Raw genomic sequence first — 17315 nt, 5'->3', positions numbered from 1 at the left:
AGACCATAGTTGCCTTAAGACACAAAAGACGATTTTTTATAATCATTTAGAGAAAAAAAACTTCCAATTATATGTCTTTATGTTAAAAAATTTAGCATGCTTTCGAATAATTGAGTGTTTTTGAAAAGTTTACATTTAATAGGCAGAATAGTTTGTAACTTATTTATCAAAACCATATACTTACTTGTATATGAACAAATTCGTTTCACATGTTCACTTGAAATACCCTCAACTATTGAATGCACTTCTATTGAATATAATTTCCCACTCTCTAATTCAGATATGTTCACAGGTAATTCATTTACGCCAACGGTGATGTTCGTCTTATTCTGCATTGTATTTGGTGTGACAATGAAACTGTAATTGTCAGGTGCATTTCCTTTCAAATCAACGTCTAACATGAAGTATGTTTCTTCAATTTTGTCAAAAGTAACCATCTGCGGGGACAATGGTCCTGTAATTAAAATTTACTAATCTATACTTCGAAGCAAATGATTTTTCTTTCAATTCAATTCACTGTTGTAGATTTATATTCAAAATTTATTGTATCAACTATATCAGTTATATCTATAATCATCTTGTATCATAGTTTAGAGACATTACTATTAAAAACGTGTCAGAGTTAAATCATATACCAATGCATGCACAGTGCATTAAGTACATGGAGTGCAGGTATTAATTACCCGCACTCACTGTCTGCCTAGAACATTCTCGTTGATTGACTCATTTTGTCTGGGGTTTACTTATTGATACGATATGGAAAGAGAGAACGATAGAAAAATCCTCTAGTACAAATTGGATAGCCTCCTATTTCGAAGCTCTCTATTACTCAGAATATATAAATAATTATACGAAACTACGAATATATGTCTCACGTCACTTAGGAAGCCTGAAGAAATTGGAAGTAAGTTGTATTAACAGTTAACTACATAATTATATACATGTATTTTGTGCGGTTTGAAGAAATGAAATGGTATTATTAAAATGTTAATTACCTTAGAAAGTCTTATTTTTTTACTGCGAATACTTGTACTTTTTGCACCACTTGTTAGACAACGATGCGTCAAAATTACATTTTTTAGAATAACTTTTGTTACTTTTTGAACCATTGATTAATAAAGTCTTTAACTTATTTCATATTATATTAAATAAAACATCATTACTGATCAAGTAAATAAGTTCGGCATTAAACATTTCATACTAGGATGTATTTTACTCAACATTTCTTTTACTTAATATGAATATGCTCAAGACATTTGTACAATTCACTAAATATGTTTGGACACATTACCAAATCTCTTGTAGTATCTTTATGGAAAGTATACCATAAATATTAGACAATTCTCTCTCTCTCTATATATATATATACGAGTACATTGTACATTAAAAAAAATATCTTATTGGACAGAATACTTGGAATCATTTTAGATAGTTTACATATTAAGTTTTTTTCTTAGTTTACTTAATACCTTATTGAACAATTCTCTAAATATTTCATTTTATATTTCACTAAACAAATTATTGCACAATCTATTCAATACTTTTATTGGGCAGTTCCTTTCATGTATATGATTTGACAATTTACTAAATACCTTGTTTCACAGTTAACTTAATATCTTATTGAATAGCTCATTTGATATCTTGTTGGACAACCCACAATATATCTTATTTGACAATGCTCTAAATATCTTATTGGAAAATGTACAGAATAATTTATTTGACAGTTCACTAATTTTTTGTGGACAATTCTCTAAACATCTAATTGAACAATTCACCGAATACCGGTATTGTTTTGATTGCACTGAATATCCTATTAGACATTCACTTAATAACTTATAGGACAATTAACTAAATACTTGATTTGACATCTCACTAGATATCATCAAAAATGGAATTTATTTAAATTTAAACTATTACACAAAAATGGACTTTTTTAGCTGGTGAATATGTTGTGATATGTACTGAAAAAATTAATATTGACCGAGGCAATAGACCAGCTAAAAAGTACATATCTGTTTTATTATATAATTTATACATAGCTTTTATATGGCTTATTAAATCTGCCATTGCCTACGGCGAAAATCGCCATTTTTCAGTAAGTCTAATTTTTCCATAAATTGGCCTTATCTTTTAAATGAGCGCATTATAATGAGCAAGCTTATACTTAGTGTTCTTAAAAATGTAGAACCGGTAACTAAAATAGACTAATTTGACTCTTATTTAGAGAGTCATGCAACATTTTTTTCCAGAATAATATAATTATAACAACAAACTTGGCGTGACGTCACGTCATAGTCTCTCGTCTTTCGGGGAATTCCAGAAAATCTATTTTAAGAAGAAAAACCGATGAATATACTTTGAAAATCTATTTTTGGAGAGAAAAAAACAGTGAATATACTCTGATATTGACCTGTTATTTTTGAAGTGCTTGTTAACCAATCAGGGAACGACATTTTAAAGCTATTTATAGATTATATAATAATGTGTAATATATATCGATACTTCTTGAATGTATTATCTGAAAATTCATCAAATATTGTATTGACTATTTCACAATTTATTGACACATCATCAAATATCATTGTGGATAATTTTCCAAATATTTCATTTGGCAATTCATAATCCTTCATATTCAATTGTTCCCTAAATATTTATTTCAACAGTGCAGATGAACAAAATGTTGTTCTGTAGAGTGTATCACAATTGTCATAACAGAAAATCAAGCGGGTGTAAAGGGAGAAAATGTGTAAGATTTTTACTTGACTCATGCCGAAGAAATTTAAACAATTTATCGTCTTCTAAGGATAATATATAGAGGACTGATAATAATCATGTTATATGCGAAGCGTGATATAATTATTTATAAATAACTTAAGACTTGTTGATCTTCATTCTTTTCAAATAAAACCTTATACATTTGAATATTGTATTTTATATATTATATACAAAATCTTTATGACATACCCCTTGTACATAAACGAAAAAAGCATTTTTAAAACAAATTTTACAGTGTTAAAACGTAGTAGCTTTATGTTTATATTGTGTAACTTACGTGTATAGATTGATCCAGTAAGATTTTTCTCGGTGGAACTGTTAAAGCCTTTCCAACGTGTATTTATCGAAATTTCGTATCTTTTTCCTGGTTCTAAATCATCAAAGGACACTTCTAATGAATCATCAAGAGTACAGTTATCCAAATTTGATTCAATGAGATGTACACAGAAGTCATCATATTTACCATACATTGGTGGGTTGATTTTAGCAGTAAAGCTTCTTTCGTGCAGCGCATAAAGTGGAAAATCGACGTGTTCAGGTAGAGCAGGCCCTGAAAAAGTTTTTGTTGAACTTACATATCAAGTTAATTTATTATAAATACAATTATATCTTTCACTGAAACATTCAAAAGATATTATTACGTATTAAACATTCATTTATTTTTCATTTTATACGGACTAAATACTAATTAAATGCAATACAATTTAGTTGCTTTGAAAGGCTGCTTAAAGATAATCTAATTGTTTTATTATTTATTTAAAATGTACTTACCCGTTCCCATGTGTGTTTTAATTGATATTAATTAAAAATGAAATGGACAAAATTGCTACACATTGTTTGTTAAGCGCCTTTAAACGTGCTAGTGAATTCAATAGAGTTCGAGATAGAAACGGTATAGATAATAATTGTAATTACATATATATATTAAAGTATAATGAATTTTACACGTTACTTTTTCTGATATGCGTCAGGCAGACAAACAATACAAAATACAGTATCTAGGTTTTTCTCATTACTTTTTAATTATTTTATTGTTTTACGGATTAAAGTGCAGAGTTCGATCATTTTAATAAGTAAACCCCTCAAACCCTCAAAGTACGTTTGTAGCGAAACAAATGATTAATTTAATATAAAGCTACATTGACAAGCTTAACTATTTCAAATGAATACCTTTAGAAAAAAGAAAAAAAAATCAAATGACTGTTTACGTCTGTGCCAGGATAGAATATTTGTATAAGAATGATGTTGAAGCAAACATTAAATATAGAAAATATTTTATTATAATGGATGCAATGTGGTAGTAATACAATGTGATGAACGTTGTTAACAAAATGCGCTTAGTATTATTGATTGTCATTCTAGCCCTTATTTTCTCTATACAGTTAAAGAAAAATGTTAGCATTTTAGTAAAAAGTTGAATGCACAAAGGTTGAATAAGATGTAAAAAGCTAGGTTTCTTACATATGTTGATTTACATACTTTTATTTACCTAATATACTTAATCTTCTATCTATTTTTAGAATGTTTTTTTTTTCTCGGATCTTATGTACATGTTCGTATGTATATATTATCATTGTAATGCAAAAGCCAAATGACTTACTTGTAAATGTTATATTTTCTGTGAAATTGTTGCTCTCAATGTCATATGTAGAAGTCGATATGATTGTAACAATGTTCAATTCATATTCAGTTCCTGCTGTCAAATTATAAATTTCGATGCAACCAGTTTCATTCACTGGCCGCGTTAAGATACGATTTGTTTCATTTGCGCTTGAAACATTTATTCTTACTACATTGAAATACATGGAGGTATCCAGGGTAAATTTAAAACGGTTATCAAATTTAGTTTCTTCGATAATTCTTGTTGCCAGCGGCCCTGAAAAAAATAAACATGTAATTATATAGCATCAAATAGTTCATGTTTCTTTACTATCCAGATGTGTGAGATGGCATTCTTATCAGTTGACATGTACACATATTTTATGATTTTTTTTGTACACGATTCTAGATATTTGGTATAACTTATATTCAAATGCTGGTTCACGATGTAATAATATCAACTAAAAGAAACTTTGAATATGTTTGCATCGAGAAGTTTTTTGTTATACACGTACGTCAAAACAAATATTAGTGACATTGAAATGGCGATGTCCGTCGTCACTTTTTTTTTTAAAGGGCATCTTTTAAAGAAAAAAGACCATTTCGAGTTATATTTTATAAGTGCACTGTATATATAACAGTATCATAAAGTCTTCTAGAGAATTTGAGAGTAATGACCCTTTGCAGTGTGAAATATGCATTGTTAAATGAATGTTCAATAGCCTTTCTTCTAGGTTTGATACATAAATATATATGAAAAAATATTTATTACAATGAATAGTTATGTCATTAAAGTCAATCTGAGTGATTATTAATCATTGCCATTCATATCTGAGGAATAACCACTAGTGCCAAAATACAGACCAGTATTTTAGTTTTTACTCATTATTAGTCTTAAATATAATGATGAGGGCAGGCATGGTGGATGTTAAATGTCATCATTATGCACAGGTGTATTGCGGAATAAGGACAGGTAGACATTTTGTAAAATACAGATGTATGTCAAGATTCATGTATCATTTAAGAGAAATGCATGTTATTACTCCCTTTTATGAGATTCGCCATTTTTCCTACACATTTATTTTTCAAAATGTATATATATATCGCACAATTAACATCACCAAAATACACATGCACAGTTTCACACACTTGAATTCTTAAATTGTAATACATGTAGTTAAATACATGTACTCTTAAATAATATCCAAATGTCGTTATTTTACGACATAATATGATTATATTTCAAAACGACGTCCATATCTTAAATAACTTATTTTCGCGCTTACCTGATAAAATTTGAATACTAGGTTCATTTACACTCATATTCCGCTTTACATAATAATATGACACTCGAATCAAAAGATTAATATCGGAGGGAGGTACGAATTCAAATAATGTTCTCGTAATTTTTATACTTACTTGTATAATTTAAAACAAATGTTGGTTTTTCACTTTTCAGATAACCAATTACAGCATATGCCGAGATATTGTATAGAGTTCCAGCATCTAACCCATCAAAAGAATATAAACCAGTTAATAATCCATTTCTTGATATAATATCCTCAGTAACATTGGCATTTTTGCCGGCTTTTGATATGGCGATTGATATGTTTTCAGTTGCGTTCTTGTTTTTTACACTCCATTCTACCTCAATGCTTGTCTCGTCCAATTTGTTAATTTGAAGGACGATTTGATTAGCTGGTCCTGGAAATGTAGAAATTCTTTAAATAATTTAGAGAGTCATGTTGTATGCTGATTGTTAACATATAAATCAATTACCTAATCTAAATACTGCAATTTCTAATATAGTTTATTTAGAGAATCTCAATATGCCTGTTATCATTTTATATTTGATAAAAACTGATTGACCAATATTGAACAATTTTCGAGCAATAGAAAAATGGAAGAGTAATAGGAAGTGAAATATGTTAGAAAATATCCGCATAAACTTATGATGAACATAACATTATGAGAATTTTAAGTACATAACTATATATTCGTAGTAAGGATTCCTAAGGGATAAGAAGTTAACGTTGTTTAAGTTCTTGAGAATTGTGTTGATTCTTAAGCACACTCATATAAAGGTCCATTAAGCCTTAAATGCTGTTTTAACAGCTTTTAATTTTGATGTCAAGTAACAGTTTTCAAAGCTTATTGACATTTTTGATACAACTTAGATATCTTTTGATTCTCTTGCTGCAGTTACAGTGATTTAGTACTTTGTATGGAAATGAAATTACTGTTTGTTAATTTTTTCCATCTTTATCACATATCATTTCACACTGTGCAGCTTTTTTTCTTAAGATAATAGCATATGAAATGCTTAAAATATATTTATACACATGTCGGCCGTTTCTGAAAATAGAAAAATAATCATTTCTGAGGCTTCACTAGCCTTTAAACTGTTGGGAGAAAATTATCATGTTTCAAAAACATTATTACAAAAATAATGTTATCGATTATGCAACTGACCGATAACACTTTCCTGATAGTTATTTCAGTAACCAAGTTACCCCGAGTTACTTAAAACGCTGGTCCATTCTTTAAGTTTCTCTATTATCAGTATCAAATTTCTTTCAATTTATTTTATGACCATTTTAAATATGCATCAAGTTAACATTTATTTTTGGTAACATGATCAATAGAACGAAAACTACTGTTACATTTTGGCGACAAGTACATGCCCTAATCCCCTGTCCTTTTGTCTGGCCAATTAGTTTCCAAAAATAACTCTCGTGTAAATGATAAACAGTTTTAAAAAGTTATTTGCTTTATCCAAGTTGAATAATCCATGATAGAGGATGACATTACGCATACATCAAAATAAGAACGTTGACGATTTTACGAATATAACACCTTATTATTACTTGATACATATCTGTCCATCAATGAAGTTCTAAATATTTATCAATCATTTATTTAGTGAAGTAACATAATTGTTTTACAAGTTACAGACAGATTGTTGCAAAATATGAAAAATACCCACGAAATCAGTCCAAAATATAGGGCGAAATATGCACCCCTCTAGAAAAAGCATAAAACTTGGCACAGTTGTTAGTTCATTTAAGGTCAGATTATCGTTTTGTAACATGACAAGCGATTGGCTGAAAGGAGTGTAGTGAACCCCCATAAGATTGAATGGGGCATTAGGTGATTGTATGAAAATGTGATATTTAAAAAAGTCGGTTGAATAATTTTGTCACATGGATAATATTATTTAAAAAGTATAGAGCACTCCTGTGATCAGCAGAAACTTTCATTGAAAATGTGAGTTATTCTCTTCGACGGCAATATGAAAAAAATCTCGCCTACTCATATATAACATGATCATTTTATTCATTTCATTCTCCTACAAAAATCTATCCTTTAGCACAAAAACTCAACTTTAAGCATTTCTAATAATTCAGGTCTATGGAAAAATAACAAAATGCCATCTGAATTTAATTAAGCATTGATCCAAGTTGTGCCATAAATATTGCAAAGATTGCAGTATTTATGACATTGTCTACTAACTTCAATATAATAGCAGTATTTATAAAGTTGTCTACTAACTTCGATATAATAGCAGTACTTATAAAATTGTCTATTAACATTTTCTTGCATGTCAGACAGGATTATTTACCGTTTACACCGGTGCTAGAAAACCTTGTCTTACACCCCTCATGTAAGATAAGTCGCGTGCATTAATTGACGTCATTGCCGCGCGCCTTTTATGATGAATTGCGCTCTTAGGATGACGTCACTTAACCGTTATGAATGAAGTTGTAAAGTTCATACGCTTTTATAAGAAAAAAGTGCGTAAAGACAATATCAGTTTTCGTAATTTCTGTTCTGAAAATAATTGATATGTAATATGCAAGAAAAAGAATCAAACACCAGCTGTCGGTATATACTGACGGGAATATTTAGCTCTCGGAAAACTGTTTAGCGGAAACTCGGCAGAGCCTCGTTACCGCCGTAAACAGTTACCCTCGAGCTAGATATTCCGGGATGTACCGGCAGCCGGTGTAAGATTCATATATTATGACATTGTCAACTAACTTCAATATAATAGCAGTATTTATGACATTGTCTACTTACTTCAATAAAATAGAAGTATTTATGACATTGCCTATTAACTTCAATATAATAGCAGTATTTATGACATCGTCTACTAACTTCAATATAATAGCAGTATTTATGACATTGTCTACTAACTTCTAATATATTCTATAAGATAATAAATATATGTAGATAATTTTCGAGTTTCATCATTACAAGTTGATAATAAATTATAGAAGTTAGTAAGTAAAATTTGACTTATGTTATCTTAAGTTTTCTTATATTTTTTGCAGTTTAAGGAAAGATGCAGTGACTGACGAGATAAACTATTTTGAAAAAGAATCTAATAATCTAAATTACATCAAAAGCAGTGAATGATACGTTAATTGAAATGTCATTCATAATCAAAATAAAAGAGATGATTAAAGGCAATGGTCCATATCTTAAGAAAACCAGAAGTCAATGAAAGACTTGCTGAATATTCTCAAATCATTCAAGTCAGACAAAAGTCTTACCTTACAGGCATATATCAAGTATAACCTATATTATATGAACAATTTCAAAGTTTAAATTTTATGTTACTTATTATAAAATCTTAATTCCTGGAGATAGTATGCCATATATAAAGGAACTTACAAAAACATTATAACTGGAAAGTAAAAGTTGGGTTTATAGCAACAAATATAGCTTGATTTTATTATTAGAATTTAACCCTTTGGGTTATTGTTTTATTGATCACCTATTTGCCAGAGGTTTTTCTAAGAAAATACTATATTATTAATTAATATAATAATTATTATTTATTATTAGTATTATAACAATTATATATGTTTCCAAATCTGTGAGTATAATAATAATTATTGTCGATGGTATAATTTTTCTTTATTTTATTATTATTATTATTATTATTATTATTAATTTATTATTATTACTATTATTATTATAGAAACGGCTAAAGCCGTCCATATGGTAAATACGCCGAAATAACAGGGACGGCATAAGCCGTCCCTATGGCAGTGAAAGGGTTAAGTGAACTCTTTCTTATATATTTATTTTATCTGTCAAAAAGTGTATTCACGTTACAGACGGCCAGAAAGTGGTAATACCATTTATTCCGGTCATCTCGGACTTTTAGAACCTGATTCTCGTGCGCATGTAATTTAACAAATGTTCCTAGGTAACATGCTTTTCATAATAAGTGTACAATTATTCCATAGATTTCTGATACTATCTTGATGTTGTATTTTTCACATAACCAAAAAATAATAAAAATGACTTCCATATATCCCTTCTTAAGCTCTACTACACTTAAGGAGTTCAATGTTTAAGAAATATTTTAATGAAATATAAGTTTATTCATACTTGTAAATACTCAAAATCAAACACAAAAAACATCTATAAGATAATGCTTTTTGTTTCGATTTTTAGCTTTTTAAGTGTTCGCACAGTTATTAAAATGCATTTCTGCAAGTATATATACAGTATAAATATAAAAGAAAAAGATTTGAAGTAATTGTCTCAGATTTCATAAAAAAATACATTTAAAAAAATGAAATTTTAAATTGCCATTCCGATGACAGACTCGATATGTACACAATTCCAGAAGAATCATGCATTAAAACTACAATGCTTATTTCCTAATCTCTCTGCTTTTTCAAAAATATATATGAAACTGTTACCTTTAAACTAATTAGATGAACAAGCTTAAAATAATAATCTGTACAAATTTATATCTTTTTTGTGTTTTATCAAAATAATATTTAATTAAAATTCTTAAAAGATGATGTAACCGTACAATTCAGTAACAATCAGGGTTCGAAAATATTACGGTAGTTTTTTATTTATCTTATATCAATGCAGAATCATATGTCGGTTGCATTCAAAGCAGAAATGATGTCATGACAAATGTTTTGTAATGTAACTCTTTATTAATGCGTCTTTTGACTGCATGATATTTCATTTTGTTTAAAACATGATGACAGGCACACGACTTAAAACAGACTTAAAACAATTTGAATTAATGCACGAATAAAATGTTTCTTTTTTATAATACTACAACGGATTTCATATCTTATGAGTCAATAAATAATTGTAATTATCTCAAAGACTTACATACACGTTATTCTAAAAAATGAAATAAATGATAACTTACGTGTAGTGAAATTGAATGTTCTACAGTCGTCGCTTATAGCATCATATCTTCTGATATACAAGCATCCGTAGTAACGTGTGCCAGATTTTAAATTCTTAATTAACTTAAATGGTCTTTTATCTTCTATACTGAAATTCCGATAATTTCCATCAGGCGATTTGACTGTTATATACACAGATGAACTATTAGTCATAGACCAGCTCACTATAACTGTGGTTTCAAATATTGAGTCATTGTAAATCGTTATTGTAAGGTCTTCTGGAATACTTGGAGCTGTAAAGTAATTGAAAAAACTATCGTCAAGTTTAGAACTGAAATTGACATGATTCGTTTTAGTATATTCTACTATTTATCCCTGTACTTCTATTTCAAATAAATATTTTGCAATTTAACACTATATCACGAGAAAAAAATGAATGAAGTATTAAAAATTGAACAAAATTACAACCCAATTGAAAATATGAAACATAAGTTTTTCTATTATCACTTCAGCTCGACAGAATTTAAAATAGCTTTCAACTACAGATGTGCTCCGGACAACAAAAACAGCGATGAACAGCATTTGGTTGGCGCAACCAATTTGAAAAAAAAAACACAACAGAACTGAAGTGTTATATACACATACATGTTGGCCAAATCATATCAAATATAATTGAAAACAATTGACTTAAATACAAAGCGTAATGCTTGTTTTCATACCGTCAGATGAAATATTTCAATTATTTTTCAGATTATTTTCAATAAGTTTTATTCAGTGAAGCACAAAATGATAAATTAACAGAATAAATAACATTCCTATGATAAGTGGTTCTGTCGAAAACGAGCCTTGGCGAGTTCAATATTGAACTAGTTGTACGAGAGTTAAGACTTCTCAATCGTAAATTAAACCCTTAATTTGATTTGATGGGTTTTTAATTTACCTGGACATAAACGAAACTAAATAAAAAATAAGTTATGCTACTTTTTATGCCCGCTGAATATAATTGTCAGTTTGCAACGACATTTAGGAAAAAGCAGTGTAAATATATTGCACTATGAAAGACATTTCATTGGGATATTCACTCTCTGGTATTATATTTCTAGGTATTCATTATTAGTCAACTTTGGAGTTACCAATTGTTGATGATTTTATTAAAAAACAAAGAACCCAACAATTGTTTTGACTTCCAGAAAATTACCAAACAAATACTTTACTGAAGTAATTTTTACATTTTCATTAAAAAACCCATAAATACTCTGATAATTTATACGCTTACCTATTTCACAGTGTTCACCATTATATCCTTTTATGCAATTACATGTATATGCGTTAGTTCCATCATCACAAGTGCCTCCATGTTCACATGTTATATCCTCGCACTCGTCTATATCTGAAATGATTGAATATTGAAATATGAGAGTATCTGGTCGTTGGTTCGACTCTAACAATGGTTAGATTTAATATATACATAAAACATTGATTAAACTTTATTCCCTTACATTAAATAGAACAAGAGAAACGTGATATTCCATGTCCACGAAAATGAATCTGGCCGACCTAAAGGTAATTAGCAAGATAACAAAAAATAAACAAACAGTTAGCATCTTGAAATTCGAACAAGAACCAAGTCCTCGCAAGGGGCTAACCTTCATGTACTCGTATAGGTATGGTAAAGAAAGCTTTTTTAAAGTTTTCTATTGATAACAAGTAAAAATAAATCATAGTCACTATATTTGACTTTTTCCTTTAAAGCCCCTTAGTATACTTGCACGTGTATTGTTAATTAACTGTACAATCAACCGGAAGTAATACTCAGATTATCTTGAATTAACGCAAAGTAAAACTAAACAATAATTAAAATCTCAAATTGCTTGTGAATGTTCAATCGAATAGAATTATCATTTCATTATAGACGTACTTTTTTATAGACAATAAATGTGAACTTACCATGTTCACAATCTTCTCCATCATAACCTGCTGTACAATAACACATGTGACTGTTTACACCATCTTCACACGTACCACCATTCTGACACGTAACATTTATGCAGTCATCAATATCTGAAACATTCAAATGTGTATTGTATTTATTATACATATAACTACGGTGTCTTTTTTCGTCCACAAAATTTCGCTAGTAACACGCGATAATTATCGCCACAAAAGGGCGAAATTTAGTTCAGAATTCCGCATGTCTAAAATTTCGCTAGTCTCTTGAGCGCTCTTTTTGAGAACGAACAGGAAACATGTAAAAGCGAAATTGGAAAAGTTCAATATGAAGGATCCCAGTAGTTTAAATGTCCCTGGTCTACAGAAAAGGCGTTAATTATCGCTTGAGAGACTAGCAAATTTAATAATGCGAAATTTAGTACTAAATTTTGCACTTTAGAGACGATAATTATCGCGTGTTTACTGGCGAAATATTGTGGACGAAATAGGACACCGTATATAACAGATGGGATTATCCCGTTTTGTTTGATGCGAAATTAAATACTGAAATGCCTACATTAAATTGCTAAGAAATGAATAAGTAATTTCAAAATTAAATTTCATTTGCAAATCGGCAAAACCTTGCCTATGGCAATGCATACGAAACATGTACAAAAAAGAACTTGAAATATAACACACATTTATGCAAGGTACATATAAAATGAGAACATACATCAGCATTCTTTTTAAATAACTAATGCATATCACGGTGGTTATAATCATATAACATTATCTTCCTACATTTATAATTTTTCATGGCATTTGATCAGCTTTGTCCAAGAGTTTACTTATCTGTAATAATCAAGTATGTTTATCTGCCTGTTTCAATTTCTAAAAATAAAGAACCAAGTCTGCAACATGTCAACTCGTTTCTTCATTTGTCATTTTGTAAAGCATTTCTTTAAAACAAAAATAAATGATTTGAATTTCTAAAGTGATCAATCAATAATTTAAATAAATGAATAATGTAACAGAAGTTTTATTTGTTTCAGCTTAGGTTGCCTACTCTGTCCTTTAATTTATGATTAAGACATTTATTTTAAATATCAACTTACTATTTCCACAATCTAGACCATCATAACCTTCTGCACATTTGCACGTGTGATTATTGACACCATCTTTACACGTACCACCATTCTGACACGTAACATTTATGCAGTCATCAATATCTGAAACATTCAAAGTGTATTGTATTTATACGTTTATTCACAGAGGTGGGCTTGAATTCCGCACGGTTGAGCCATGAATACGAAAAACGCAAATAAAGTTTAAATTAAATGGTTAGTATTTGTACAAACAAGAGCCGGTTGAACCGGATGATGCTCCCCGAATAGGTTTTGGACACAGGGAGGTATACATCTTGTTGTGTCAGAGTTATGCCACAGACAAAGTTCAAAGTGTAAAAACAACCCAAATATTGTGCACAACACATTGTCTCAATATGGTGATCATTTTTGTGAAATAGTTGTAAAATCCGACTTCAAATAACGAAGTAATGCGCCGGACATGATTTTGCTGCAAGGTCATGCTGTGACCTTGACCTTCAAGGTAGGGACCCAAATGTTGCATGCGGCACGTCGATTCAATATGGTGATCATCTCTGTGAAATAGTTGTTAAATCCGACTTCCAGTAACAAAGTTATGGGCCGGACACGATTTTGCTGCAAGGTCATGCCGTGACCTTGACCTTCAAGGTAGCGACCCAAATGTTGCGCGCGACACAATGTCTCATTGTGGTGATCATTTCTGTGAAATAGTTGTAAATTCCGACTTCAAATAATAAAGTTATGTGCCAGACACGATTTTGCTGCAAGGTCATGCTGTGACCTTGACCTTCAAGGTAGCGAGCCAAATGTTGCGCGCGACACGCGATTTTAATAAGGTAATCTGACTTCAAATAAGGAATTTACGGGCCGTTCACGATTTTGCTGCAAGGTCATGCTCTGACCTTCAAGGCAGCGATCCAAATGTTGTGCGTGACACGTCATCTTAATATGATGATCATTTCTGTGAAATACTTTTTGAATCCAACTTCAAATAGCGAAGTTATGGGCCGGACACGATTTTGCTGCAAGGTCATGCTGTGACCTTGAACTTCAAGGAGGCGACCCAGATGTTGCGCGCAACACATCGTCTCAATATGGTGATCATTTCTGTGAAATATTTTTAAAATCCGACTTCAAATAACAAAGTTATGGACCGGACACGATTTTGCTGCAAGGTCATGCTGTGACCTTGACCTTCAAGGTAGCGACCCAAATGTTGCGTGCGACACGTCGTCTCAATATGGTGATCATTTCTGTGAAAAAGTTTTAAAATCCGACTTCAAATAACAAAGTAATGGGCCGGACACGATTTTGCTGCAAGGTCATGCTGTAACCTTGACCTTCAAGGTAGCGACCCAAATGTTGCGCGCGACACGTCGTCTCAATATGGTGATCATTTCTGTGAAATATTTTAAAAACCGACTTCAAATAACAAAGTTATGGGCCGGACACGAATTCGGGACGTACGGACGGACGGACGGACAACCCGACGACTATATGCTCCCCCGGAAATTTTTCGGGGAGCATAATAAATTAATAAGATATGTATGTTTTTACCAGGTTTTACATTCTTGTATGATTCAAATGACCAGTACACAGCATTGACTCTGTTATTTGATATTACAAAATACCGGAAATACTTTTGGAATGCTATCGAATAACAAGACCAATATCTTAAATGTGAATTGGGATTTTTTTCTTAAGTATCTGTATTGATATACGTATTTGTTATACATATATAAAATGTCATTGTAAAATGGAAATGCAACTTGTAAACAATAATAATGAAAATAACCTATTGATTACACAACGCAGTGGGCAAAATAGTTACCTAAATAGAAATATGATAATTAACTTTATATGATTTCCTTTTCTGTTTTCTGAGTTTGTAATAAATCTAGGTTTATATGCCAAAAATAAAAATTAAACTTCATTTACATAAACGTTTTAGTTATACAAATGTAATATTTTTAAACTGATATTGTTAAAGTCTGCAACTTATATATGTCTTGAATAAAACTATTACTTTAAGCACTAACATACTACACCAAAACTAGCAAAACTTCTTGAAATTTTACGTATTATAAAATACAAGTGTTTTCCAGCTCAGATTGTTTTTATTATTTTGAAATATGAATATAACCTTTACTTAAACATAAACTCACTATGTTCACAATTCCGTCCATCATAGCCTAGTGTACACTTGCACGTGTAATTGTTGACACCATCTACACACGTACCACCATGTTGACACGTAACATCCTTGCAGTCATCAATATCTGAAGCAAACAGACATGTCCTAAAAAGAGGGTAGGACCTTCATTTCCTATATGCGTGGGATTGAGAAAGGACAAAGAAATTTGTTGGGGTTGGTTTTAGCTTAAATAACTTCAACAGGGATGAATAATTTTAACAGGTATCACACTGGTCATAGTTCTTCAGAAGCGATGGGCCATTATATTGACAGAAGCGGTGGAGCAATCGTAGCAGAACCATGTAGTTATATGTCGCCGATGTCATCGGTCAATTTAATTCCGTGTTGTACTTTTTATTATACCATTGTACTGGAAACACCTAGTGAGACTGGAGTCCGAATATATGCTTTTTCAACCCTTAACACTTACACGCTACAATGTTTTGCCATTTATGTTAACATTTCTGTAAAGTTAAACAAGGGGATGCCTCATTTGCCAAATTTAATTAAAACCGGAACAATTGTGTTTTTGCGTGGGGCCAGTGTGGGTAGGTCCTTAAAAAGTTAAATGGGATATTAATTCTGTTATTAAGTCATTTTTATTATTAACGTTGCAAAATGATGCTGAGTCCATATACATATTTTTGTAAAACGGGGATTGTGGTCAACTTCATTTATAAAGACTATTCTCCATGCAGTGTTGTAGTCCAGTTACCATTTTCGCTACGCAGAAATAACAGGGGACAACCTATCCAGACTTCTTGATATGTGTAGTTCAGTTGTCACCATACTGATAGCCCCTTAACATACTGATAGTCCCTTAACCTGCAGTTGACTCAGTTTCTGAATTGTAGGGGTCTTGGCGTAAGGAGAAGTGTCTTGTAGGTATTTGGCGGTAAATAGCATGACTTTAGGCAGGTTGAATATAATTAATAGTTTAAATTAAAGTTAATGACATAGAAGAAAGAAAATGGGGAGAACCTGATAAATACTTATATCGCCAATCAAATAAATATAATGACGCATAGTTACAGGATATATTTTTGTCATCACAAATAAAACTGATACTTTGAATGGTTCATCTTTTAAAGAATTTTCTGCTTTACCATCTTTGAAAGTCATTTTTACATTAGTAAATTCTTTATAAGACACATGGTATTGTGTTTATACAGTCAAACTTTGTTCGATCGAACTCGGAGGGAATGTGAGATCGGTAGTTCGAGCCAACGGAGATTGAACTATTATTATGTATTATTATATCATATTTTACGTAGGACATGGGCCTGTAGGTTTTTCAGCTTGCATCGGTCAAATGATAAGTCAACATTATTGTTTGTTATCATATCAGTTCGTCGAATATGTTATTACTTGTAAATATATAGAGGATATTTGTTTGTTTGTGTGCAAGATGAAATGTCCTTAATATTAACGTTAATATTAAAATCTGTTTTCCCCATTGACAGCCTCATTTAGTCGAATTTCTCATTAAATACAAGAAGTCTTGGGCTGAAAAATTAGTTCTACAATCAACGTTAAATG

At 30.7% G+C, this 17315-nt stretch overlaps 1 protein-coding gene across 1 annotated transcript in view; it reads right to left on the bottom strand.

The window, feature by feature from the left end:
• The window catches only part of LOC132752802 (tyrosine-protein phosphatase 10D-like), a 90283-nt gene that overhangs the window by 30830 nt on the left and 42138 nt on the right, over positions 1–17315 (bottom strand). Inside the window, exons 10-18 of the mRNA XM_060743188.1 lie at positions 15748–15861; positions 13592–13705; positions 12495–12608; positions 11824–11937; positions 10568–10840; positions 5794–6078; positions 4376–4651; positions 3053–3325; positions 185–454 (exon numbers count right to left, since the gene is read on the bottom strand). Of these exons, the coding sequence (XP_060599171.1) occupies positions 185–454; positions 3053–3325; positions 4376–4651; positions 5794–6078; positions 10568–10840; positions 11824–11937; positions 12495–12608; positions 13592–13705; positions 15748–15861 (1833 nt within the window). The remainder of the gene's footprint in view (positions 1–184; positions 455–3052; positions 3326–4375; positions 4652–5793; positions 6079–10567; positions 10841–11823; positions 11938–12494; positions 12609–13591; positions 13706–15747; positions 15862–17315) is intronic.

This window comes from Ruditapes philippinarum, unplaced genomic scaffold (assembly GCF_026571515.1).
Source record: "Ruditapes philippinarum isolate M1 unplaced genomic scaffold, ASM2657151v2 ctg395_1_1_1_1, whole genome shotgun sequence".
NCBI classification, from domain to species: Eukaryota; Metazoa; Mollusca; class Bivalvia; order Venerida; family Veneridae; genus Ruditapes; species Ruditapes philippinarum.
Note: the sequence above shows the minus strand (reverse complement) of the source record. Positions and strands in the feature narration are given on the sequence as shown.